This window comes from Peromyscus californicus, unplaced genomic scaffold, assembly GCF_007827085.1.
Source record: "Peromyscus californicus insignis strain IS unplaced genomic scaffold, ASM782708v3 Scaffold_14__1_contigs__length_90479793_seg_2, whole genome shotgun sequence".
NCBI classification, from domain to species: domain Eukaryota; kingdom Metazoa; phylum Chordata; class Mammalia; order Rodentia; family Cricetidae; genus Peromyscus; species Peromyscus californicus.
In genome coordinates this window covers 5,564,604-5,589,967 of record NW_026294436.1, presented here as the reverse complement: position 1 = coordinate 5,589,967, position 25,364 = coordinate 5,564,604, and the positions used below count along the sequence as shown (strand labels likewise).

General features: G+C 47.5%; 1 protein-coding gene and 1 non-coding gene across 2 annotated transcripts in view; one reads left to right on the top strand and one right to left on the bottom strand.

Annotated features, from left to right (window-relative positions):
• The window catches only part of Clasp1 (cytoplasmic linker associated protein 1), a 236,065-nt gene that overhangs the window by 142,545 nt on the left and 68,156 nt on the right, over positions 1-25,364 (bottom strand). The window contains 5 exon segments of the mRNA XM_052736724.1: positions 4,684-4,781; positions 10,690-10,765; positions 12,799-12,890; positions 14,056-14,159; positions 16,198-16,276. Coding sequence (XP_052592684.1) covers positions 4,684-4,781; positions 10,690-10,765; positions 12,799-12,890; positions 14,056-14,159; positions 16,198-16,276 — 449 coding nt within the window.
• Positions 16,805-16,929, top strand: LOC128110207 (U4atac minor spliceosomal RNA). The gene has a single exon (XR_008218162.1). It is a non-coding gene; the product is annotated as a U4atac minor spliceosomal RNA (small nuclear RNA).

Genomic DNA, 25,364 nt, shown 5'->3' with positions numbered 1-25,364 from the left:
AGACATAAAATAAATGTAATTTAAAAATTAAAGCACTTTTATTCCCATCTGATTATCTCATGTGCATCACAGGGTCCTGGAGTCAGGCTCCACCCACTGTTCGAAGCAGACCTGCATCAAGGTCACATGTCCTGACACACCACGGCAAATGACTCCTATGCTCTATTTCAACATACCACGCCACATCCCCAGTGCCCAGGACTCCAGAAACTCTCCCATGAAACAGAGCAGAGAAAATGAAAAAGCCAAGTCCAAAGAAATGAGTCTTGGCTCTGATTCATTACTGTGTGACCTCTCAAAAGTCAGTTTGAGTCTCTGGACCCCTGCGGTTTCTAGGGACATAGGGACAGGCTCGGGGAGTTGTGCCCCTCTAGGATTGTCAAAGATATAGAAAGTCCACTGTTACACTCTATTTTTTAATTCTATCTCTAATGAGCCATTTCTAGCTCAAGTGTTCTCGGGCCTAGTGAGGTGCTGTTTCCACTGAAAGTGACACTGCTCAACAGAACACTACCTTGAGGATGTATCCCCAGGGTCTCCACTACTTATATGGAGGTGTGTTTTAGAACGGCTTCCTTCACTAAACCAAAGGTGTAAGCACCGGGTGCGTTAGGTGCTGGGTGTACATAAGATATAGGACCACAAAATGATGAGTGCTGACTGTCTCAATACCAACACCTTTGAAAGGTGTGGGACACTGTAGTGTTTTGAATAAGAATTGACCCTGTAGGCTCATAGTTGAAATCTTGGTCCCCAGTTAGTGAGAGTGTTTGGAAAGGATTACAACAGTGGTTCTCAAGCCTCCTAACGCTACAACCCTTTAATAGAGTTCCTCCTGCTCCGGAACCATAAAATAAACCCCCAACCACAAAATTATTTTCATTGCTCCTTCATAACTAATTTTGCTTCTGTTATGAATTGGAATGTAAACAGCTGTGTCTTCTGAAGGTCTTAGGTGACCCCTGTGAAAGGGTCATTTGACCCTCAAAAGGGTTGCACCAGACAGGTTGAGAATCACGGGATTAGAAAGTGTGGCCTTGAGGTGGTGTGTCACTGGAGGTGGACTTGAGATCTCAAAAGCCCCTGCCATTCCCAGTTAGCTGTCTGCAAATGTGAGCTCTCAGCTGCTGCTCCAGCTCCACGCCTTCCTGCCTGCTGCCGCGGTCCTCCGCCTATGATGGTCATCCAAGTAACCCTCTGGACCCACAAGGCCCAATTAAATGCTTTCTTGTGTGAATGAAAATGGCACCCATAGGCTTATGGGGAAACAGCACTCTACAAAGGAGGTGGCCTTGCTGGAGTAGGTGCAGCCTTGACAGAAACAGTGTATCACTGGGGGTAGGCTGCTCAAGTCAGGCCCAGTGTCACTCTCTCTTCCTGCTGCCTGCTGATCCAGATGTAGAACCCTCAGTTCCTTCTCCAGCACCACGTCTGCCTGCATGCCACCATGCTTCTTGCCATGATGATAATGGACTAAACCTCTGAACTATAAGCCAGCAAGGTAGATGTTTTCTTTTGTAAGAGTTGCCATGGTCATGGTGTCTCTTCAGTGGTAGAAACTCTAAGGCACTCATGGTGTTTTGTCACAGCAACAGAAAAGTAACTAACACAGACGCTGGTACCAGGGAGTGGGCCAGTGCTGTGACAGGCCTGACCACCCTGAGTTTGGGTATTTTCTGCGGGGAGGGGAGCAGGGGATGTGGAAGACTTTGGACTAGGAAAGTGGTTGAATGCTGTAAGCAGAGCTTAGTGGGTCACTCACACACAGTAGTGCTGAGAGCAACGTGGACTGTGGGGGCCTGGCTCCTGAAATGTGGACTGTGGACTATGGGGGCCTGGCTCCTGAAATGTGGACTGTGGGGGCCTGGCTCCTGAAATGTGGACTGTGGACTATGGGGGCCTGGCTCCTGAAATGTGGACTGTGGACTATGGGGGCCTGGCTCCTGAAATGTGGACTGTGGAGGCCTGGCTCCTGAAATGTGGACTGTGGGGGCCTGGCTCCTGAAATGTGGACTGTGGGGGCCTGGCTCCTGAAATGTGGACTGTGGGGGCCTGGCTCCTGAAATGTGGACTGTGGACTGTGGGGGCCTGGCTCCTGAAATGTGGACTGTGGACTATGGGGGCCTGGCTCCTGAAATGTGGACTGTGGAGGTCTGGCTCCTGAAATGTGGACTGTGGAGGCCTGGCTCCTGAAATGTGGACTGTGGACTGTGGGGGCCTGGCTCCTGAAATGTGGACTGTGGACTATGGGGGCCTGGCTCCTGAAATGTGGACTGTGGACTATGGGGGCCTGGCTCCTGAAATGTGGACTGTGGACTATGGGGGCCTGGCTCCTGAAATGTGGACTGTGGAGGCCTGGCTCCTGAAATGTGGACTGTGGGGGCCTGGCTCCTGAAATGTGGACTGTGGACTATGGGGGCCTGGCTCCTGAAATGTGGACTGTGGGGGCCTGCTCATGAAGATGTTTCATAGAAGAATGTTAACTAGACACAATTCTCCTGATATTTTGGCAAAGAATGTGCTTTTTGCCCCGTCCTAAAAATCTGCCTGAGGCTTAACTGAAGAGTTTTGGATTAATTTTATTGGCAGAGGAGATTTCAAGACAGCCTCATGTTGACTCTGTTGTATAGCTATTAGTAATCACTCTTATGCAGATCTACAATGAAAAAGACCAAGTGGACAAAAAAGAAAAAAGAAAATACAAAACACACGTTTGAAGAGAAAAAGAGCACCGGGAAATTTAATGTTAAAGCCGTGGTTGATGCCAAAAGAGGTAAGAAGAAATAAAATAAAGGGAGTGAAATGAGTTTCACTCAAGGTGAAACTCCCATCCTGCCAACTGTGGAGGAAAGGGCCTAAAAGAATGATCTATTCCTGAAGTGCAACAACAAATCAAAGGTTTATGCAAATGTAATTCAAGGAGTGGGGGCAGGTTCCATCCCAGGAAGGCAGCAGAACTTCACAGCTTTGGCACATGGATCTGGTGTTAAGAGTCATGAAGGAGTTACGGAGTCTTCCTCTGTGATTAAGGAAAGCCGCTGAGACCAGGCCTGTGGCAGTAGAGTCCCCACATGGAGGCCTAGAGAAGCGACTGTATGACTCTGTGAAAGTGAAACACGGATTACATTGGAGACCTAAAGATGTTGGAGATGCCAGAGCCAGGTGATATCTGCCAAGGAGAGCTGCTAACAGGGAGTGGAACCAGCCCAGGAGAGAGAAATGTGTTGCAGTCAGACAAGCTGGAAGGGAAGAGACATCTAAGCCTTTTGAGACTAGAAGTAAGCCTAGAGGAACCAGAGCTTACTCTCCTGGTTTTCTGTCTTCCTTTGGGCCAGCACTTCCTCATTTCCCCCCTTCCTCTCTTTTGGAATGTTAATGCATATTCTGGGCCATCATATGACAGAAGCATCTAAGTAGCTTTTCGGTTTTCCAGGGGTTTACAATTCAGAGATTGTCTGAGTCTTAGAAAAGACTTTGGACTTTTCAACCGCACTGAGCCTGCGACAGACTATGTGGCTGTCTGAAGTTGGACTAAATGCATTTTGCATTATGATATGGCTCCACACACACAGGGGCCCAGAACAGAAGTGGTGGTCTGAATGAGAATGGCCTCCAGGGGCTCACATATTTGAATGCCTGGTCCCCAGTTGTCTGGAAAGGATTAGAAAGTGTGGCCTTGGAGGATGTGTGTCACTGGGGGTGGGCTTGGACCTTTCCAAAGACTCACTCCATGGCAAGTGCATGTGCGTGCGTGCGTGCGTGCGTGCGTGCTGCCTGCCTGGTATGGATCATATGTAAGCCCTCAACTACTACTCTAGCGCCATGCCTACCTGCCTGCTGCTACGCTCCTCAACATGATGATCACGAACTCTAACCTCCTAGAACCACAAGCCCCAATAAAATGCTTTCTTTTATAAGTTGCCTTGGTCACAGTGTTCTGTAACTTAGGTATGGATGAGGCCAGATGTTGGCATGAGTATCTGAGGTAGGTGAGGGGGGTGCGTGGAGGGAGCTGTGAAAGTCTGAGACCAACCTTGGGGGCCAACCGCTTTCCTTTCTGAGACAGAGTCACAACGGCCTAGAGCTCTTCAGTTCAGCTGGGCTAGCTGAGAAGGGAGCCCTAGCGATCTTCTAGTCTCCACCTCCCTGGTGCTGAGACTACAAGCACGTGCCACCACAGGCAACTTTTTAAAGTGACTTTTGAGGCTCAAACCTAGGCACCCATGCTCACAAGGCAAGCATGTTACTGAGTCGTCTCCCCGGCCCCCCAAGTCTTATTTTTGAGGGAATAAGATAAAAGGCTCCCACTGACGTCTGGTGTGGAGAGGACGTCTAGCCACCAGCCTCACAACCATGCATTCTTTGAATAAAATTACCACATCAAAGATAGGAGCATGAACTGAGATGAAACCTGAAAAGGAGCAGGGGAGGGGGTGGAGGAAAAGGACCCACAAACATTTACAGAATCAATAAATGCTTACAACATATTTGTAAGGGGCAGCAGGTAAAGGCACTTGCTGCCGAGTCTGACGTGAGTTCAATCCCCAGTGCTCACGAGGAGAGAACTAGTTCCCGTAAGTTGCCCTATGATCTCCACAGACGACATGGCCCAAGGACCCCCATACACAGACACAAATACATACATAAAATTTTAAGTGGAAAAAGGAGAAAGTGAGCACTCACCGGGACTGTGGCAGCCCTTTCTTACTGAGGTCTGCCCTCACACGTTCGCCTACATGTCTGTAAATCTCCACCAGACTGTTTATTGCTGCATCTCTAACCTAGACAGAAGAGAAGAGATCTTACAGGTCTTCATGTCACTCCCCAGCTCAATCAGACAGAATCTAACAGTCTATATGCCACCCCAGTTTACCAGCCTACCAGCGCAATCATGCACACAATCCCCGTACATGCCAGACTATGTAAAAGGCACATGTGGGTGTTTCCACTCCCATAAAACAATGCCAAATCATAGAAAATTCAAATTGTAGAAAAAGTCTTCAGCTTTTTAAACAGACCCCCAAGTTCTCCCCATTCTTTAAGATCAGGAAACCAGAATTTTCAAAATGAAAAACAAAAACAAAAAACAATGAACTACGCTACAAGGAAGGCATCAAATATGTAGTGGTTTGAATGAGAATGGCCCCCAGTTGGTGGAACTGTTTGGGACGAATGAAGAGGTGTGGCCTTGTTGGAGGAGGTGTCCAGTCCCAGTTAGCTCTCTCTGTCTCGTACTTGTGAAACAATATGCGAGCTTTCAGCTCTAACGCCATGCCTGCCTGCCTGCTGCCAAGCTCCCCACCATAATGGTCATGGACTCTAACCTTCTGAACCTGTAATCCCTATACAAACTCTTTCTTTTATAAGTGGCCTTGGTCATGGTGTCTCTAGTAACTAAGATATTGTATAAGTACATTATGTAAAGCATCAGCTTCATGTGTAAGGAGATTAAAACAAGAAACAAAAAGGAGCAGTAACCTGCTACAAGGGCCCTACATTCAGGAATTTACAATGCTAAAACAAAGAAACACTGCACACAAATGCCACTTTTAACAGAAGGCAGGATGTGGTCAACACTGTCCAAAACCAAAGATCAGAGCAGAGAGAGAGGAACAGAGCTGTTGGGTAAAGTGCTGGCTGTATAGGCACAAGGACCCCGGTGAAAAAAAGCCAGGTGGGCACATCTTTATACTCCCAGCACCGGGAAAGCAGGGACAGATGGATCCTGGGGTTCAATGACCATCTAACAGAGCCTACATACTGAATTCTAGGGCAGTGAGACTATCTCAAAAAATAAGTTGGACAGTGCCTGAAGAATATCTAAGTTGTCCTCTGGCCTCCATGGGCATATGCGTACACACAGGCATGTGTGCATGCATGCTCACACACGCACATGCACCTACAAAGAGAGAGAGAAGGTGGGGAGGAGGGAGGGAGGAGTCACGTCAGAAGAGTCAGATTTTGCCAGTGCGGCAGATGGTCAGGATCCAAATAAGACCCTGCTGCTCAAAGGCAGGAGGCACTTGGGCCCTCACGAACTGCAAGTGCATCATCTGGCCAGACACAAGGACCTGCTACATAGGAGTGAAATAAGGAGGAAGGGACGGGACGGATGTGTTTTCTTGGAGAAAATTCATGGAGTACACATTAAATATCAATGTACTGATGCTAAATTTCTATAGTATAAAAATGGCATGTGAGGTCGTTGAGACTGCTCAGTGGGGAGAGTGGCTTGCTACCAACCAAGCCTGACTTTGATCCCCAGATCCCAAGCAGAAGGAAAGAACTGTCTCCACAAGGTGCCCTTTGACCCCCACAAATGAGCTCTTTACAGATACATATGTTTATTTTTAAAAAACATGTGGTTATATGAGAAAATACTTTTGCTGTTATATGAAACACTGAACCTTCTGGAGTAAAAATATTACATCCGAGTGTTATTTCCAAAAGGTTCAGAGAACAAATACACATCTTCAAGTATGTGACGCACAAGCAGGTGTGAAATAGATCTGCCAGGGCTAGCTGACAGACCCAAGTGCTCGCTCGACTGCTCTTCTGGCTTTTCTGTGAGTTTACAATTTTGCAAACAAAAAGAAAACAATAAATTTCAATACAGAATGGCATAAGGTCCAGGCAGGAAGTGACAGGGATGCAACGGAGTTTTAGATTTCTTCTGCAGCAAGTCAACCAAAGTATGAAGGTGTTGTGGGGTATTTGTTTACACTGTGTGAAGATATGTCACTGTGACTGGTTTAATAAAGAGCTGAATGGCCAATAGCTAGGCAGGAGAGGACAGATGGGATTTCCAGGTAGAGAGAAGAAGAGATAAATCTCGGAACGTGGAGACGCCAATGAGACATGGAACAAGTCGGACATATGGTACAGAGGAGAGGTACTGAACCATGTGGGAAAATGTAGATTAATAAAAGCAGGTTAATTAAGTTATAAGAGCTAGTTGACAAAAAGTCTAAGCTAAAGGCCAGGCTTGCATACTTGTGTCATACCGGGGGGTTGGCAGTACCATAAAGGAGGGAGGGACATGGGCGCCAGCCCGACCCTATGTGACCTGGTGTCGCACGACAGGTCATGATCTGTATGAACCTCCTCCTCTAATAAATCACAGCTCACTCATCTTCTCTTAAATCTCATGCTACATCCACCAACACTCAAATGCTGAATCCCTAAGCCCCAAGGCAGGGACAGGGCCTCTAATTAAGGTTTGGAGCAGGGGCTGGAGAGATGGCTGAGAATCTGTACTGCTCTTAGAGAGGACCTGAGTTCAGATCCCAACACCCATGTCAGGCAGCTCACAACTGCCTGTAATCCCAGCATCATATGATCCAACAGCCTTATTTGGACTCCTCAGGCACCCGTACTCACATGTGCACACACATAAATAAAAATAAAAGTTAATCTTTTCATAAAGTTTTGGGCATGGAGCTCGATGGTGGAACAGTGGATGGCTGAAGTGACTGGCATTAGTGAGGCAGGGTGGCGCATATATTCCTGTAGGTGCAGTGTGCATGCCAAGTGCAGGGTGTTTTACGTGCAGAGATCACTCCAAAGGCAGATGTGGGGGCAGGGCTAGAGCTGGGAGGGAGGGGGAGGTTCATTACATATGTGTGGTTTCAGCCTTAATCTCTAGCTCTGCCAAAGAAAGAAAAGGAATCTGAAGGCAGATGTAGCTGTGGGGATTGTTTTCAGTGTTTAGTAGCAAATCCCCAACCTATAAATCCTGTCTACTACAGGGAACTAAAAGTCACCCTGAAGTACCGGCCTTATTTTTCACAAGATGGGAAATGGAGATAAACAAAAACATAAAAAAGGAATAAGGATTTTCTTATTAAAGGCCTATGGATCAAAACACTGTAACAGGCCATGCCTGGGGGCCATATAGTACAAGTGCCTACCAGATTCTGGGCAGAAATTTGAGGTATAGTTTGTTGATACAATTTCATATTTTCCATTTGATTAAAAAATTGTTTCACTCATTTTATTTTTATTAATTTTTAAAGTTTACGTGTATTTGTGTTTTGCCTTGCATGTATATATGTATGTATATGTGTGTGTATATGTGTGTGTGTGTGTGTGTGTGTGTGTGTGTGTGGATTTTGGGTGTGCCAGAACTAAAGTTATGGACAGGTGTGAGCTGCCATGTGAGTGCTGGGAACCGAACTCAGGTTCTCTGCAAGAGCAGTAAGTGTTCCTAATTTCTATTTTGGAGATAGAGTCTCACTATGCAGTCCTGGCTGACCTGGAACTCACATGGACATGAGGCTGGCCTTAAACTCTGAGGTCCACCTATCTCTGCCTCACAAGTGCTGAGACTCAGGGAATGTGCCACTGTAGTTTTTTCCTCCTAGTTTTTTTTCTTTTAATTTATACAGTCTTGATAACAGTTATATAGAGAGCAGTTAGACACAGTCCCGCTTAAAGGCATTTCTTTCACATTTAGGCTGCACTGCTACTACTACTGAAAATTAACCCAGGGGTGCCTGACTTTGGATAATGAACACTGTCTTTCAGCATATGAATGTATGTGTGTTATCTAACCAGGACTCCCAAGATTTGGTATATGCAAAGTATATCCATACCAATATTGTGAAGACACTCTAAGACACCAGTACAATAAATCATTTTCACTTATTTAAAACAATACAGCTGGCTGGGCAGTGGTGGCGCACGCCTTTAATTCCAGCACTCAGGAGGCAGAGGCAGGCGGATCTCTGAGTTCAAGGCCAGTCTGGTCTACAGAGCGAGTTCCAGGACAGCCAGGGCCACTCAGAGAAACCCTGTCCTGAAAACCTAATAAATAAAACAATACAGCTAAGGGTTTCTCAAAAACCCACTGGATGTGGCAGGTGTGGGATCTCTGCAAATGACAATGTCCACCTCAGGCTAAGGAGACTCTAAGTTATGTCCAACAGTGATGCCAGAGACTAAGAACAATCACCCTCCCAAGCATGTGCAGGAAGACTCAAAGGCAAACCCACACTACTGCCCTAACAGGGAGGCAGGCTCAAGAGCAAGAGGAACACCAGGGTCAGCCATGCACAGCCAGGATATGTCTGTCCTCTAGGCTTTCTGGGTTGACTTAGAGAGCTCAAAGTTTGATATATTCTCTTCAAATTGATACTCAATGCTCTCTCTGATATCAAATACAAAAACAACTGAACTAATGTGTTCAGAATATGGGATTTTGCTGTGATATTTAACCCTAGTTACTCCCGAATAAGGGGAACATCCCAAAACCCTAGAGACATTTCACACATTAACTTCCACTCTGGACTTGAACAAGGGAAGTGGAATCAGGGAGCAGTGCTATGTAAGAATAGACGGCCCCCAACTGTCCCACAGTTCAGGCAGTTCTAGGTGCTGTATACTATGTGCTTGCTAACGGAGGTTCCCCTGGTGGACAACTTCAGAAGTGAAAACCTGGAAAGAACAAGAACTCTGAGATTCATCTGAATGGCTTTAAAGGGAACAAGAATATCACTTTCAAATTTCTACTTTGGGATGTGAGCTTCTGAGCAGGGCAATGCTGATGTTACCCCCACAGCACACAGCAGAGGGTCCTGGGTTGGTGAGGTGGTCCTTCCGCATCGCTACTTTAAGCACCATCTAGTACTAACGCACAGCGAGGCCACCTCTGCTGTGAGGAAGGATGATGCCCTGAAGAGTCCTGCCAGCTATCACACTGTAGGGCCAGTGAGTGTCTCTCCTACATATGGAGGATGATGTTCGCACCAGTTACAGAAATACACCGTGTGCTATACGCTCGCTAATTGAGTTTCCCTTAGCATCTACCCCACCTAGTCCTGTGTGCCAGCCTTCCCTGGGAGACCGCCTTCCCTGGGAGCCCGCCTAGTCCTGTGAGCTTGTCTTATTCTGTGAGCCTGCCTTGTTGGGGTAGATGTTTGGACTTCTCCACAAACCAGACAGCAGGCGGTTAAGTGATAAGTGCTGTCACACTAAATGGTGTGTCTGGCCTGCTCCGTCTCACAATCAAAGTGCACTCAGTGGACACTATTCTGGTGCAGATCCAAGGCTACCCACAGGTCCACCATGAACACCCCATCACTGGCCTGTAAGCAGCTTAATAAGAGATAAACAACCTCAAGTAGGTACCACATAGTGGCACTGACATTCCACACGGGACTTCTTCTGCAGGAAACAAAAGACGCAGAAACAAGGCCGAAGGCCTGAGGGTGAGAGGTCAAGGCAAAAGCACTGAAATTTTCCTGAAGAACTGCTGTGGCCATTTTAGGCTTCTTTTAATTTTTGAGATTTTATTTTATGTGTATGAGTGTCTGTTCGATTGTGTATCTGTGCACTACAGTGTTACAGATGGTTGTGAACCACCATGAGGGTACTGGGAATTGAACCCAGTCTTCTGCAAGAACAACCAACACTCTTAGCCATCTCTCCAGCCCCTGCGGCCGTTTATAACTGATAGACTATAAAGTAGGATTTGGTACACAAAAATCACTGTGATTTCTCAGCCCAACATACAGGAGAAGGAAGAGCGGCCACTCATCCGCTGCGATAGTTTATAAATGCTAGTGGATAGCTAATCTCTTGAATCAGAGTCAGAGCTCCTCAGAGGTAAGTCTGCCCGCCCACCTGACGTGCACAGCACGCACAGAACACCAGAATGCATTTTCCCGGACTGCCCGTCTCTCCACTCACCTGGCTGTTGGGATCTCCCAGTAAGTTACATATATGTGGCACAATCTTGCTTAGTGTTAGCGTCTGGGCCCCAGAGCTGGAAATGAAAGGCATGAGTGAGAACAAAGGGCAGAAAGAGGCCGGCGCCCACATCTGCCCTTCTCCACCCCCAGCATTAGCCCCTTAAACCGAGGTTCCCTCCATCTACTCAAAGAGGCTCCAAAGCATTCCAGAGCCCATTTGCTGGGCTCAGGCCCCTCTATGACCTGGCCCCGAAGACTACAACAGGGCCTGCTGCTGTCCCTCTTGCCTCAGACCCTCGCTCTCCTGTGTCAGGTCACACTTCCTGTCCTGCCAAGCTCTGAGGCCCCAACCAAACTCTCCAGGGTCATCTCTGGAGCGGCTTCAGACATTCTGCTAATGTTGCCACTGACAAGATGGCTGCAGGCATCTGAACACACACTGCTCTACTGGGGAACCCAAGCCTGTCACTTTTCTTTGGGGTTTATTTCTGCTTTTATTTGTGCGCATGTCTGTCTGTGTGCATGCCAGAAGAGGATTCATATCCCCTGAAATGAAATTTAAGGCAGTTGTGAGCCACCTGACGTGGGCTCGGGGAACCCAACTCAGGTCCTCTGGAAGAGAGGCAAGTACTCTTAATCACCTCAGCATCTCTCCAGCCTTCCCACCACTGCAGTGCTGAAGCCACGGACATCCTTTGTGAACGCTGCATAAAACAGCACAGACAACTCCAGAAATTACGCCGGCAGTTTCTTTTACAAACTAGAAATGGGGTGGGGAGTGCAGGAGTGGATCAGTGTTAAAAGCCCTGGCTCCTCTTCCAGAAGGCAGGGACTCTATACCAGCACCCACATGGCGGCTCACAATCATCTCTACTCCAGTTCCAGGGGATCTGACACCCGCTTCTAGCCTCCAAGGGCACCAGGCACTCACGTGGTGCACAGGAGGACATGCAGGCAAAACTCCCAAGGATAATGAATAAATGAACAAACAATGAAAAGAGCCCCTCCACTGTACTCTTACTGAAGGAACTGAAAAATTCACACTTGTGCAGAAATTTGCATACATACCCCAGCAATTTTCCTCCCGGGAGGCCCAAACTTGAAGTCACCCACATTTTCCTCAATGGATGAATGACTAAATAAACTGGACTACATCTACAGTATATATGCTATACCATATAATCTATACTCCAGCATAGGTTCTATTCCAAAGGATTGCACTCAGCAGTGAAACAAACCGACTATCACCATCAGTGGCACACAGTGCAAGCTCTGGGAATTTAACTAAGTGGAAATCTAGATGGCAAGCCTGGAAGGTACACAGGCTTGACACCACTTGAGTAACAGTTTGAAGTGGCAAGATCACAGAGACAGAGTCCAGATTAGTGGCTGCCACAGGCTATAAAGTGCGTGGCAGGAGGGCAGTGGGTGGGAGCCTCATACACACATACAAGGCCTGTGTGCAGCTGTGGCAATGTAGGCAAGCTCTGGGAGCAGCACCCGTACCTCCTGCAGGGTTCTGAAGGCCACACCATCCTATGTGAAATCCTACACTGGTCAGGGAGAGGGACCATGCTACTTCCCAGTACATTTCTTAACAACTACCTGTAGATATAAATTACTTCAGAATAAAGGGCAGTGGTGGCGGCTTTTGTTCTATTTTGTTTTTAAAGCTTTAGCCAAGGGGCTGGAAATGTAATTCAGATTATATTTGACACTTCTAGCAGCCCTAGAGCCAAATAAACAGGACACATGTTGGCCTGTGCCAATTATCCCAGCTCTTAAAGAGTGGAGGCAGGAGGATCAGAAGTTCAAGATATAATCAATTACAAAGTAAGTTCAAGACCAGAGGACTACATGAGACCCTATCTTAAAAAAAAAAAAAAGCTGGGGCGGTAGTGGCCTATGCCTTTAATCCCAGCACTCGGGAGGCAGAGGCAGGTGGCTCTCTGTGAGTGTGAGGCCAGCCTGGTCTACACAGCAAGTTCCAGGACAGCCAGAGCTATAGAGCTGTTACATAGAGAAACCCTGTCTCAAAAAAAACCAAAACAACAACAACAACAAAAAGCGTGAGCCACGCACAGTCTGCAGGTCCCCCCCGACTTACGCATTGAGTGTTGCAATAAGGCAGAGGCAGATGCCCTCTCTCGTGCGGAAGTTCTTGTGTTTGAAGCCTCCGAGCATTCTGTCCCACACGTACTGCAGGTGACAAGGAACAGGTCAGAGGGTAAGAATTCCGCAGCCCTTCACAGAATAAGAGCCTCTTCACAGGAACCAAACTGGCCCCATTCCCACCAGCCCCCAGGGTCCTCTCACAATCACACTCAAGCAGGACAGGGAACTATTTTATCAAACACGTGCAGTTACAGTGTGAAAAGCAGGTGCACTTATGTAACACTACTGGATTCTCCCCACACTCCTGAGGAGGTGTAACTACCCCTTTTTATGACTGAGAACAGGACAGCCCAAATGACAGCAGGCACGCACACACACTGCTTTCTGTCTGGAAGAGCTCTCCTCACCGAGGCTCACCCAATACTCCCCTGGGAAACTGCTGCTGGCTGCCTTGCTGCATCCCCCAACAATGATCCGTGGGACCCTGGGAGACAGGGCTGGGTCCATCCATTCTAGCAAGCCTCTAAGTGTCATATAGGGACCAGGCCTACTGGCTCCTCAGATACCACTAGCTGCCCCTTTCTGGAGAAAGGGAGAGCCAGTCCCATAAATGAGCTAAAGGGCGTTAACAGATTAATCAAACACTCAATACCAATGTCCAGCCCACTAATTTATTCGAATGATACATTTTCTAGTTATATATTTAAATCTCTCATATGAGGAGGGACTGTGGGCCATAAGAATGTTTATCACTATACTGGCTAGTTTTATGTTAAATTTTCACAAGCTAGAGTCATCAGAGAGGAAAGAGCCTCAGTTGAGAAAATGCCTCCCTAAGATCCAGCTACAAGGCATTTACTTAATTAGTTATTGATGGGGTGGACCCAGTCCATTGTGGGTGGGGCCATCCCTGGACTGGTGGTCCTGGATTCTATAAGAAAGCAGACAGAGCAAGCCGTGAGAAGCAAGCCAGTAAGCAGCACTCCTCCATGACCTCTGCATCATCTCCTGCCTCCAGGACCCTGCCTGCTTGAGTTCCTGTCCTGACTTCCTTCAATGATGAACAGTACTGTGGAAGTGTAAGCTGAATAAACCCTTTCCTCCCCAACTCGCTTTTTGGTCATGGTGTTTTGTTGAAGCAACAGAAAACCTAACTAAGACCATCTCTAACCAATCAGCTTAAAAGAAATAAGCCCAGGGAGTTGCATGAACACTGTCTGTGCACACAGGCATGCTTCTCTTGTCCTACCTGGGGGTTAGCAGCTTGATCCATGATCTTTAGCAGCAGGGTCTGGTCTTGCTCCCTCACGGAGTCCTTAGCATCTCCCAGTCTGTCTATTAGACTTGGCAACACTGGAAACCAAAATGGAAATGATTAAATGAAAACAGATCTAGGGATCTGAGCTCAGCCACTGCTCATCTGTAAGAAGCTGGCCTAATTAAGGAATTCTAAAAGCCTATTCCATGGGTAGCTATTCCAAAGTCACCCATCCTTGGTCAGACCACCCTCCTTGCCGAAGTGCATTCCATAACCACAGACATTGGCAGAACCTCATGCTTGGGCGGACTGTCTCTACCCCAGCTTCCCTCCAGCCAGTCCCAACATATGTGGAACCCGACAAAATATTAAATAGAGGCCCTGGCAAGCAAGGGTGACCCAAAAGAAACCTGAAGGAAGGAAAGAGCTGGGTAAGTACTACATGCCTAAAATCTTAGCACTTGGGCCATGGAGGAAGGAGGATCAGGTCATAAGGTCATCCTTTGCTGTGTGGAAGGTTCAAGGCCAGCCAAGGCTATATGGCACCGAGTGTGGAAGAAGGGAGGGAGGGAGGAAGGGAGGGAAAGAAGGAACTTAAAGTAGGAGAACTCTCAAGGACCTATCCTTCCCTGAGTTAATTGTTGATGGGAGAGGGAGACGTTTTCATCAGTAGTCACACTGCGGATAAAGGCCCATTACCCTAAAACAACCCTTCACCTACACTTGTGTAAGCAACCCTAATCAAACTCAGTGGTCATGGGAGAAAAAAACAAAACAAAATACATGAAAGCAGAAGAGGGATCGGGTAGGAAAGGAAAGACATCAGCAGGAAGGGGGGACGGACAGGTGACGGTAAGAGTGGGGATATGATCAAAATACACTAATGTGTAAAATGCAATGCTATATAATTACCATGTGCTAATAAAAACATTACACGGGACTAGAGAGATGGCTCGGTGGTTAGGAGCACTGGATGCTCTTTCAGAGGACCCGGGTTCAATTCCCAGCACCCGCATGGCAGCTCATAACTGTCTGTAACTCCAGTTCCAGATGATCTGACACCCTCACACAGACATACATGCAGGCAAAACACCAATGCACATAAAATAAAAATTTAAAAAGTTAAACAAAACAAAACAGGGGCTGGAGAGATGGCTCAGTGGTTAAGAGCACTAGCTGTTCTTCCAGGGGTCCTGAGTTCAATTCCCAACAACCACATGGTGGCTCACAACCATCCATAATGAGATCTGGTGCCCTCTTGTGGTCTGCAAGCATACACGTAGGCAGAACACTGCATACACAATAAATAAATCTTTAAAAAACCAAACAAAAACAAAAACCAAGCAACAACAACAACAACAACAAAAAAAAACATTAAACAGGTCCTGTCAGGGGGCAAAGGGGATCAACATGCTTTACTTATAGTACACATAAGACACACACCACATTTATACACTGCAGCATGGGCCAGCCCAGCCCCCCCATTGCTATCCCAAGCCTGATAGGCCTCCCTTTTGTGAGAATCCATGAGAATTCTCCTACATTCAGCTAATGTAGGAGGGAAATGGAAAACGGTTCAAACACCAAATTCCTAGCAGTAAGCTTTTATATGGTCCCACCATCTTTCTCAGTGAGCACACTGACCCAAAGCTACAGAAAAGGAAAAGACAAACACTGATGATGAATGCCACTGGGAAATGCCAGCTAACATTGTGGCTCAGTGGTTAGAGTCCTTGACTGGCACGCAGAGCCCACACAAAACAGAAAGAAGAAAGGAAAGAGGAATGGAGAGATTCTCTACAGAAACAGTAGAATAAACAGAACTGCTTAGTGTTTACATTGCCACCACGAAACACCTTGGTTTAGTGACCTATAAACCGTGGGAAAAGCCAACTGGTTCCTTTTTTTTGGTAGGACTTTTCAAAGAAAATTGCCTCTCAGAGGGAGGGCTGGGGACAACATGTACTGGCTGGCATCAAATCTGATGGTTAATCTGGCATAAAGTCCTCAACTGGCAGTATTTTATATGCAAAGATCACAGCAGGAAGGAATATTTCAGGATTAGAGGGGAAAGTGATGTGGGGTGAGTCCGGAGTGGGAGGGGAGGCTGGGAGTCCGCTGTTCTCGGCTTACCGGTGCCGATTTGTGCCTTGAACCGGTCCTGCAGCCTCGTCACCAGCGCAGACAGGATGTCCATGCCCAGGAGAACCACCTGCAACGGGAAACAGGCACGGCGTCAGCGGTGCAGAGAGGTAGCGCTGGCATATCTGGTCCCTGCGGTCCCACAGCCCGGGGCGCCTAATGACTGGGACGCCTGGGCTGGCTGGCCAGGAAAGGATGCTAGGCACGGAAAAACCGGTTACAGAAACTCGCCGAGGCGAAACTCCACTGCGATAGAAGCAGCCCAACCCACAGGAGCCCATCACTGCCCCGCCCCGCCCAGAGTTGCGCATGCAAATTAACCGGGTCGCGGTACTAAGCCTCCCTCGGGTCCCGCCCAGAGAGGCACGTATGCAAATTTTCAGACGTGTGGCGCGCGGCCTTCTGGGTAAAGCCAAGCAGGCGTCTGAAAGCCCCTCGGGAGTTTCAGGAAAGCAGAGAGGGTACTCGGCGTCGGAAGCTGCACTTGCAGAAAATACTGGCCACCGCGCGGGCTGGGTCAGGCGCCCCCCACAGTGATCACCGCAAGCCTACCCGGGCCTGGAGCTTCCTGGCTGCTGGGCGCGCGTGGTTGCAAGCAACCATCCTTTTCTTGGGGTTGCGCTACTGTCCAATGAACGCATAGTGAGGGCAGTACTGCTAACGCCTGACAACACACCTGCATCGGTTAGAGCTCTGCTTTACCTTGGTGCAATTTTTGGAAACCACAAAACCTCTTTTCCTCCTTTGAGCGTTACAAAAACAGCTTAAGTACTGCAGCCCTTCCCGCACTTCTCCCATGCCCCGACAGAGGGCAGCCGTGATTACTGCATCATCTCCCACACTTCCCCACCGGAGCCGAGGAACTGTCGTTGACACTAGCCTATGGACAGATTGCTTCATCACTTAGGTCAACTACCAAACCAGCCTTGGAAGAAGTTAGATACTTGCTGAGACCCACTCTATATCGCTCCGGAGTGGCCTGGAACTTAGTGTGTAGCTCGTGCTAGGGAAATAAGCGAGTGTGCCCCCGCCCCTAGCTTTTAAAATAGGTTTATGAGCATTGTCTTTTCAAAAAAATTTTTAGTCCAAGTTACTGGAACCAGGGCATTTAAATTTTCCTGGTTTGGCACAGTAGGGAAGGAAGTTGATTTTACAGTATAGAAACTGATAAACCACCTTATCCAGGTGACCAAGGTCCACATGAACAATGCTAAGTCATGCTGGTGATGTAAACTTAATATAATGTAATATACACTTCACCTCTGTGACAGTCTCTCCAAAGCCTATAAGCCATGAGTAATCCCAAGAAAAACATGAGGAAAAAAAACTCAAAACACCTGACCAGTACGCCACTGTTAAGATCAAAACCAAGCCGGGCGGTGGTGGCGCACGCCTTTAATCCCAGCACTCGGGAGGCAGAGCCAGGCGGATCTCTGTGAGTTCGAGGCCAGCCTGGACTACCAAGTGAGTTCCAGGAGAGGCGCAAAGCTACACGGAGAAACCCTGTCTCGAAAAACCAAAAAAAAAAAAAAAAAAAAAAAAAAAAAAAGATCAAAACCAAGGATATCTGAGAAATTGCCCCAGGTAAGAGACACTGCATGTAACAGGTGTCCTGGGTAGAATTCCTGAGAGGAGTGGGGGACTTTTCCTGGGGAACAGCTAAAGAGATCTGATTTGACCACAGGTAAGAAGATGATAACCTTGTAGCAAGTGGTCCCCTTCTCGTAGGGCCACTATCTCCTGGGAAAGGGAACCCAGACAGTAAGAATAACTTTTTATAGCCTTTTGATTTGCCTGGGAAGAGGGAAATAGCATGCCAAAGACCGTTTTTTGAAGGAACCAAACAATGAAGGGGCCAAGTTAAGAGCCAATGAATGGGCTTTATTCAAAGAGCCCTGTACAGAGCAAGGGGAATTAAACAGGAGGGAGTCAGAGAATAAACACAGCACACAAGGCGATGGGCTAGGGCACTCCAAAGTGCAGGTGCACAGCAGAGGAGCAGAGGGACGCTCAGACACAGCCAAGGCTGACATTCACTAGGTAGTGACTGCAGGAGAGAGGGAAGGGGAGGGAAGAAGAGACGGCACAAAGGAATAAGAACTGTGCACTGAGAGAGTGTAACTGAGTGTCAGTGTGGGAAATGTCTGCGGGAAATCAAATATAATTTAACTGTATGCTCAGCAATTTGATTTCTGGACATAAAGGCACAGGAGGTAAAGCTGGGTCAGGGTCAACATCCGTGGCATCATTTCTACAAGTACCATAACAGATGAGTGGTCGCTCAACTCATGGTTTTATCCATAGAACGCAGTCCTAACATGAGTCAGCACACTCGTCTCCTACCCTCCTTATCCACAATTGTGCTTTCTGCAACACACAATAAACTCCTGAAATAAACAATTTATACAACTTAAACTGTGTGCTGTTCTGAGCAGCACAATAAAATCTCAGTCCCACGAGAATGAGAATCATCCCTTTGGCATCCAGGATCCAATGATGCCCTCCATGAGTCACCTGGCAGTCCTCCTGGCTGGTCTGCTGGGATCCGAGTGTGCTAAGGAAGCCCTTAGCTACTTAAAAATGTTCCCCAAGCACAAGAGTGAGCGGCACTGAGAATTTGGATATGCCAAAGTGAAAAGTATTGGGATTACAGGGGCATAGTTTACACACTATGATTACATAGCTCCACACCTGGCTTCCCTTCAGTGAGGACTTCACAGCCTGGTGAATATATGGAGAAACACAAATGCACAGAACGTCCTCCTACTGGACACCTGGACTGACTACAGAAGAGAAGGAACGGAGGCAGGTGCCATTAGTTCCCGTGCAGACTGAGTGACAACAAACAGAATTCACCCCGGCCAGGAAGGACCCAAGCATCTGGGGCACTTTCTTGACACAGTGAGCTCCAAAGAGCAGTGGGGACAGTGCTATGTTTACATAAACGCCCCTGGGTCACTCCAGGATCTGGAGGGAATAAAAAGAGAATGCCTCCTGTAACCCACCGGACACAAGCTACACAGCGGCAGCAAACAGCAAGCCCCATGCTCCTGGGACAGGAGCAAATCCAAGCCCGAGAGACACAAACTTCACAGGGCTAGACCCATGAACTGGACCACACTCGACTCTCCAAGGCACTTTGGGAGAAGCAAAGCAGTACAAACCCATATCGAGATTATCCAAGGCCGTGAGGTTTACAAACCACCCAAGCCTTCTGACGGTCAAGGCCGTCTTCAGCTCTATACACTGACCTGGTGCTCTCAGGCTTGCTCACCTCTCCCCAGCTAGAAGAAGACCTTGGACAAGTCACAACACCTCCCGCCAACACCACATTGACCTCCAAAGTCGCCCGACTCTCTGGTGCCCCTGATAATGCCAGGTCCTGGAAAAGCACACGGGCTCCCTAAGCCCAGACTCACTGGGGACAGGGAACACCAGACTCAGCCATCGACTGCCAACCGTCCCATCTCCATGTTTGAAAAGCACCACCTAACAATACATCCACTCTATAGAGCACACAGGAGGGCTAGCAAGCTTCATCAATATGCCTGGTACACAGTAGGTACCCATAAGAACCCCGCCTCTTCATCAGGAAAACATGCGTTAGGGCCGGGTTGGTAAAGTGCTTGCAATCAAGTGTGAGGACCCAGTGTCCATTCCCAGAACCCACAGAAGAGTCAGATGTGGTGGCATGTGCCTGTAATCCTCATGTTAGGGAGGCAGAGACAGGAGGATCCCCAGGTCTTGCTGACCATGTAGTAGTAGTAACAGTGAGCCATCATCTCCAGACATAAAATCAAACAGGGCATGATGGCACATGCCTTTAATCCCAGCAGAGGAAGGCGGATCTACTGAGTTCGAGGACAGCTTGCTCTACATAGTGAATTCCAGAACAGCCAGGACTACATAGAAAGACACTGCCTCAAAAATAAATAAACAAGTAAATTAAACTTAATAATAATAAAATAAAAGTGGAGAATGACTGATGAAGACATATGACCTCTGGCTTCCACATGCATTCGAGCACACAGACACACACAGACACACACACACACACACACACACACACACACACACACACACACACACACACACACGAGTCAGATAAAGTAAAGAAACAGAGTCATGAGATGCAAAGAAAAGGCAAGCCTGCCTAAAAGCACAGCACCAACGACGACCGGTAACACTGGCAGTCACCCTGGACACATCAGGCATGCCCACACATACAGTCTCCATTGAGAATGCTATGGAAACCTCCCCAGCCAACAGATCTACAGTCCATTCTCAGTGGACCAGCACCCTACTGCAGCTAGCTTTCATGTTACTGGCCCAGTCCTCCAAACACCTACAAACAAGTGGACACACATGTCCACGTGTGTGCTGCTCTTAGGACACGTATCCACACGTGTGCTGTTATCTCTTAGGACATACATGTCCACACGTGTGCTGCTTTCTCTTAGGATCACATGATCACATGTCCACACGTGTACTGCTATCTCTTAGGTTCACATGTCCACACGTGTGCTGCTATCTCTTAGGATCACATGTCCACACGTGTGCTGCTCCCTCTTAGCACCAGTGTTATTAGGATATCTGCAGGCATAAAGATACTCTTCCTTCTATGGTAACACTGTCACAGAACACAGCGGCTGTCCTTGAGAATCGGTAAATCGGTACATGCTGCTGTATCTACACATTGTTTAGCTGTTGCTTCCATTGTTCAGCTGCACCCTGGTATCAACTAAAGAGAAATTAATTAGCACTCTACACTGTGCTCACTTCCGATTCCAAGATAAAGAGCACAGTGCAACCCCAAGAGGGAAAACAATATAAGTTTGGAAGCATCGGGAATCACCGATAGGACCAGTCTCGCAGAGCCGTCCTAAGAGCAGTCACCTAGGGAGTTCCTGGACATTCATGGTCACACTAACGCCACTGGGCTGGCTCTTAATTAAATCCTTGTCTGGAATACCATCCGGAGAAGTTCCGGGACTTGTTACCAGCTGAAGGCCAGCTGCTGCCCCTACACAGAGATGTAAGTTTTAGAAAGGGACTTAGGACACTGCACTTTTCACAGGAGGCAACACTGGCCTCAAAAGGCTAGCTAGGGGTCAGGTGAACTCACAGTGCTGGGCAGAGTTAGAGAGCTGTGTCTGGAAGTCAGGTCTGCCCAGGACACCAACACGTCAATAATAGCAAGTATTCTGGGACGACCTAGTCCAATACGGTAATCATGGCGACATGCCTTTGCTCACCCGCACCCACTGGCTGGAGTTTGCTGGCACAGACTTGCGATCCCAGTGCTGGGGAGACAGAGACAGGCAGATGACTAGGGCTTCCTGGCCTCACTGGCGAGACCCAGGTCCCAGTGAGAGACCCTGTCGAATTTTAAAGAGGGGGGGAGGCGGGGGACGACAAGGTAGACAAGGTGGCCTGCTTCTGAGGGATGATACCCAAGGCTGTTAATCTGGCTGCCATATGCATATGTGCACACACTCATTCACACTCATATACATACATGCACACATATACACACAGAAATGTAAAAGAATGTGAATGGGAACCAGAACCAGAAGTTTTCATTTTGTAAATGTTACTTTGTGTAACTTACACTACCCCGCAGCACTGCTGTCTGTGATTAATTAGCTAATTAATTAATAAACTTAAATGAGCAAGGAGAAAGGAGGCAGACCGTGGAAGGGGCACAGGGCAGCCATGACACAGGGCAGTGCTCAAGAGCTAGTCACACATCAACCTGCAGGAAAGAGGCCGGATTTAAGACACTGGTAATGTAGTCGAGGGAGCTACAGCACAAATGAGATCGAACAGAACTTGGTATTCCACACGATGAAACACCCTTTAACAACGAAAGAGAAACCAGTGACACACACACCTCACCTCAGATGCACTTAGAAAAGACGCCAAGGATAAATCTGCATACTGGATAAATCTGCTCACAAGAAACTTCCAGGAACAGAAAAGAGATAAACGGTTTCCTAGGGCTGCGGTTCAGAATGGGGAATGACCACGAACAGGCAGGAGGGATCTTATGGGGACGGAGAATGCCCGAAACGGATTGTGATGACAGCTGTGCACATCCGGAGAGGATAGGTGAACAGTACCTGTGGGCACATTCTAGGTATCTCAATAGAACTTTTTTTTTTTTTTTTTAAGGAGAAAGCTATTATTAGGCTTAAAAAGAATTCTCCAACCTTTCTGGCGATGAGACCATGGAAGGCCTCCAGCTGCTGAAGAAGGCAGCAGCTCCGAAGGGTCGGGACGTGGAGCTATGGGCGAAGAGCAATACCTCTGTATAGACCAAGTTCCAAGAGGCAGTACAGAGCTTAGAGCTCACGGTGTCCACACCCTCACACACACGCACGCACGCACGCACGCAACTCAGAAAGCCGGGTTCCAGCCTCCCACAGTGAACTGCTCTCTTTGTGGTAAACAGTTTTACAAAATTCTGCAAAATGTATTCTTGCAAATTGATTCTTTCTCCAAACAGAACACAAGCTCCATGAACATAGAATTTTTTAAAAAGATTTATTTATTTATTATGTATACAGTGTTCTGTCTGCAGGCCAGAAGAGGGCTCCAGATCTCATTATAGATGGTTGTAAGCCACCAAGTGGTTGCTGGGACTTGAACTCAGGATGTCAGGAAAAGCAGCCAGGGTTCTTAACCTCTGAGCCATCTCTCCAACCCGAACATAGAAATTTTTACCTAGTTACTCCCTGTCTAGAACCTTATCTGCTGAATAGATTCCCTGTTGTTCCCTTGGAAAAACATCTTTCTCTTGAATTCAAAGTCAAGATAAATAGGAATACTTCCTGACATACATCCTTCTGTCCATATTTCATTCATTAAAATACAAGTACATCACTTTCCCCCATCCCTGTTCTCCCTCGAACTCCTCCCACGGCCCCTCTCTCCATAGTTATTATAATTATGCAGGAGGAGGGAGTGGCACATTCATGGAGGTCAAAGGACAACTCTGTGGATCAGTTCTCTCCTTCTTTTCACGAGGGTTGCAGAGATGGAATTAGAGCCCCCGGCTTGAGCACCACCTACTTTACCGTGTAAGCCATCTCCCCCAGCTTCTGCACTTCTTTCCGTAGGGACAAAGAATGATGAGATGGGTCCTTGGGTGAGAAACCCTGCACTACGTCTACATCCTAATTCTTTTTGTTTGGTTTGGTTTGGTTTTTCGAGACAGGGTTTCTCTGCGTAGCTTTGGAGCCTGTCCTGGAACTCGCTTTGCAGACTAGGCTGGCCTCGAACTCACAGAGATCCGCCTGGCTCTGCCTTCTGAGTGCTGGGATTAAAGGCGTGCGCCGCCGCCGCCGCCGCCGCCGCCGCCGCCGCCGCCGCCGCCACTGCTCAACTACATCCTAATTCTAGTTCTGCCATCAAATGCCACCAAGCACGCCACTTCCGCCTTTGCCTCCCTGACTACAGAACTCCAAGTAGTCTTCGGGGCTCTAAGATCTCCACGGCTGGAGCTCTCCTGTTCATCCTATTCTGTAGTCTACATTGAAATGGCAATGGCGGCCTCAGACTTCCACCTATGGCCTCCTCAGAGTTCATCACAGACCTAAGATATAAGTTCTACTCATGTCTTAAGGTGGTTGACAGTTTAAATCAGAAGTCTCTAATACATCTGATCATATATCCTTATTAGAATTCCTAATGTGTACTCATGAAACACACAATCCACTGCTATGCAAATATACAATTATAGAACATACGCAAGATAGAGATTCAAAAAATGAGATTAAAAAATACATACAGCCTAGTTTCTAATCCAGTGACCCCACTAATCTAGCTGGTAAAGGTCCCATCAAGTGGATGGTACTGTTACACCCATCTTCTAGAAAGTCAAGGAAATTCTCCAGGAGTCCCAAGAAGTGCCTCACTCTGACCAGGAAGAAAGGGAAAGTTGTGGTGACACACCCCTGAGGCTCTCAGAAGTTAAACTATGAAAAATTTCGGAGATAGACAAATCTTCCCGGGGCTATGCTCATACTGTTTCCTAACAATGGTGTTCGGGGCTGGGGAGACGGCTCAATGGAGAAGATGCTGGCTGTGCAAGCGTGAGGACCCGAGTTCAGATCCCGGCACCCATGTAAAGCTGGGTACAGCATTATGTGATGTTATTCCCGGCATTCCTACAGCAAGACAGGAGGCAGAGAAGGGAGAACTCCAGAATCTGAGCAGCCAACCAATCTGGAGCTCTCAGGTAAGACTGAAACAAGGTGGAAGACAAGACAGACACCCACAGTCGTCCTAAGACCTGGGCTTTATACTGAAGCTTGCAATGTGGCTTGTGCACTCTGAAGATTTTTTAATGAAAATACTAATGCACTGAACTGCAGGCATCAGCAACCTAGCTTCACTGCAGGCAGCATTCAAAGGCTGTGCCTTATCTAAATTTGAAGATTTTAGATCCAGGTCCCTGGGGTGGAGGTGGGCTAGGCATCGCTCGTGAGATATGCAACCCACATGGGCCAAGACACAGGAGCAGACTGCTCAATCTTTAGAAATCCACATGACAAAACTCAGAGATGACGACAGCCATTGGGAAGGACATGGAAAACTGGATCCCAAATATACTGCTAGTGGGACTGTAACAGGATGCAGTCTCGTTATTTGTCAGTATTAACCATCAGAGAAACTCTGTCCTAACCATCCCACTCCTCAAGAAACACTCACGAGAACAGAAAAGCTTTGTCTACACAACAACACACAAATGTTCAAAACGCAGCTATTCACAACCGTCAGTAGAATCCATCAACCCACATGTATAACAACTGAATAACAAAATATGCCACATCTCTACAATGAGTATTTGGGAATAACGAAATTAATTATGCTAAATTCATACCACAACATGAATAAAACAACTTGAAACCAGTACCCGCCAGAGAAATGAACTAGACACAAAAGGACACATGTTGTATTGTATAGCGCTCATGAAATATGTAGGAGAGTGACAGAAAAGTACTCAGGGATGGAAAGGTGCCTACTGGTTGCCTCTGCCAGGTACTGAGCTGGAGCATGGCTGTTGATGACTCTGGAGTTCCTTCCTCAGAAAATGAAGATTTTAGTTAGATATGGTGGCCCAGTAGATGGTTCAGCAGGTAAAGGCACTTGCA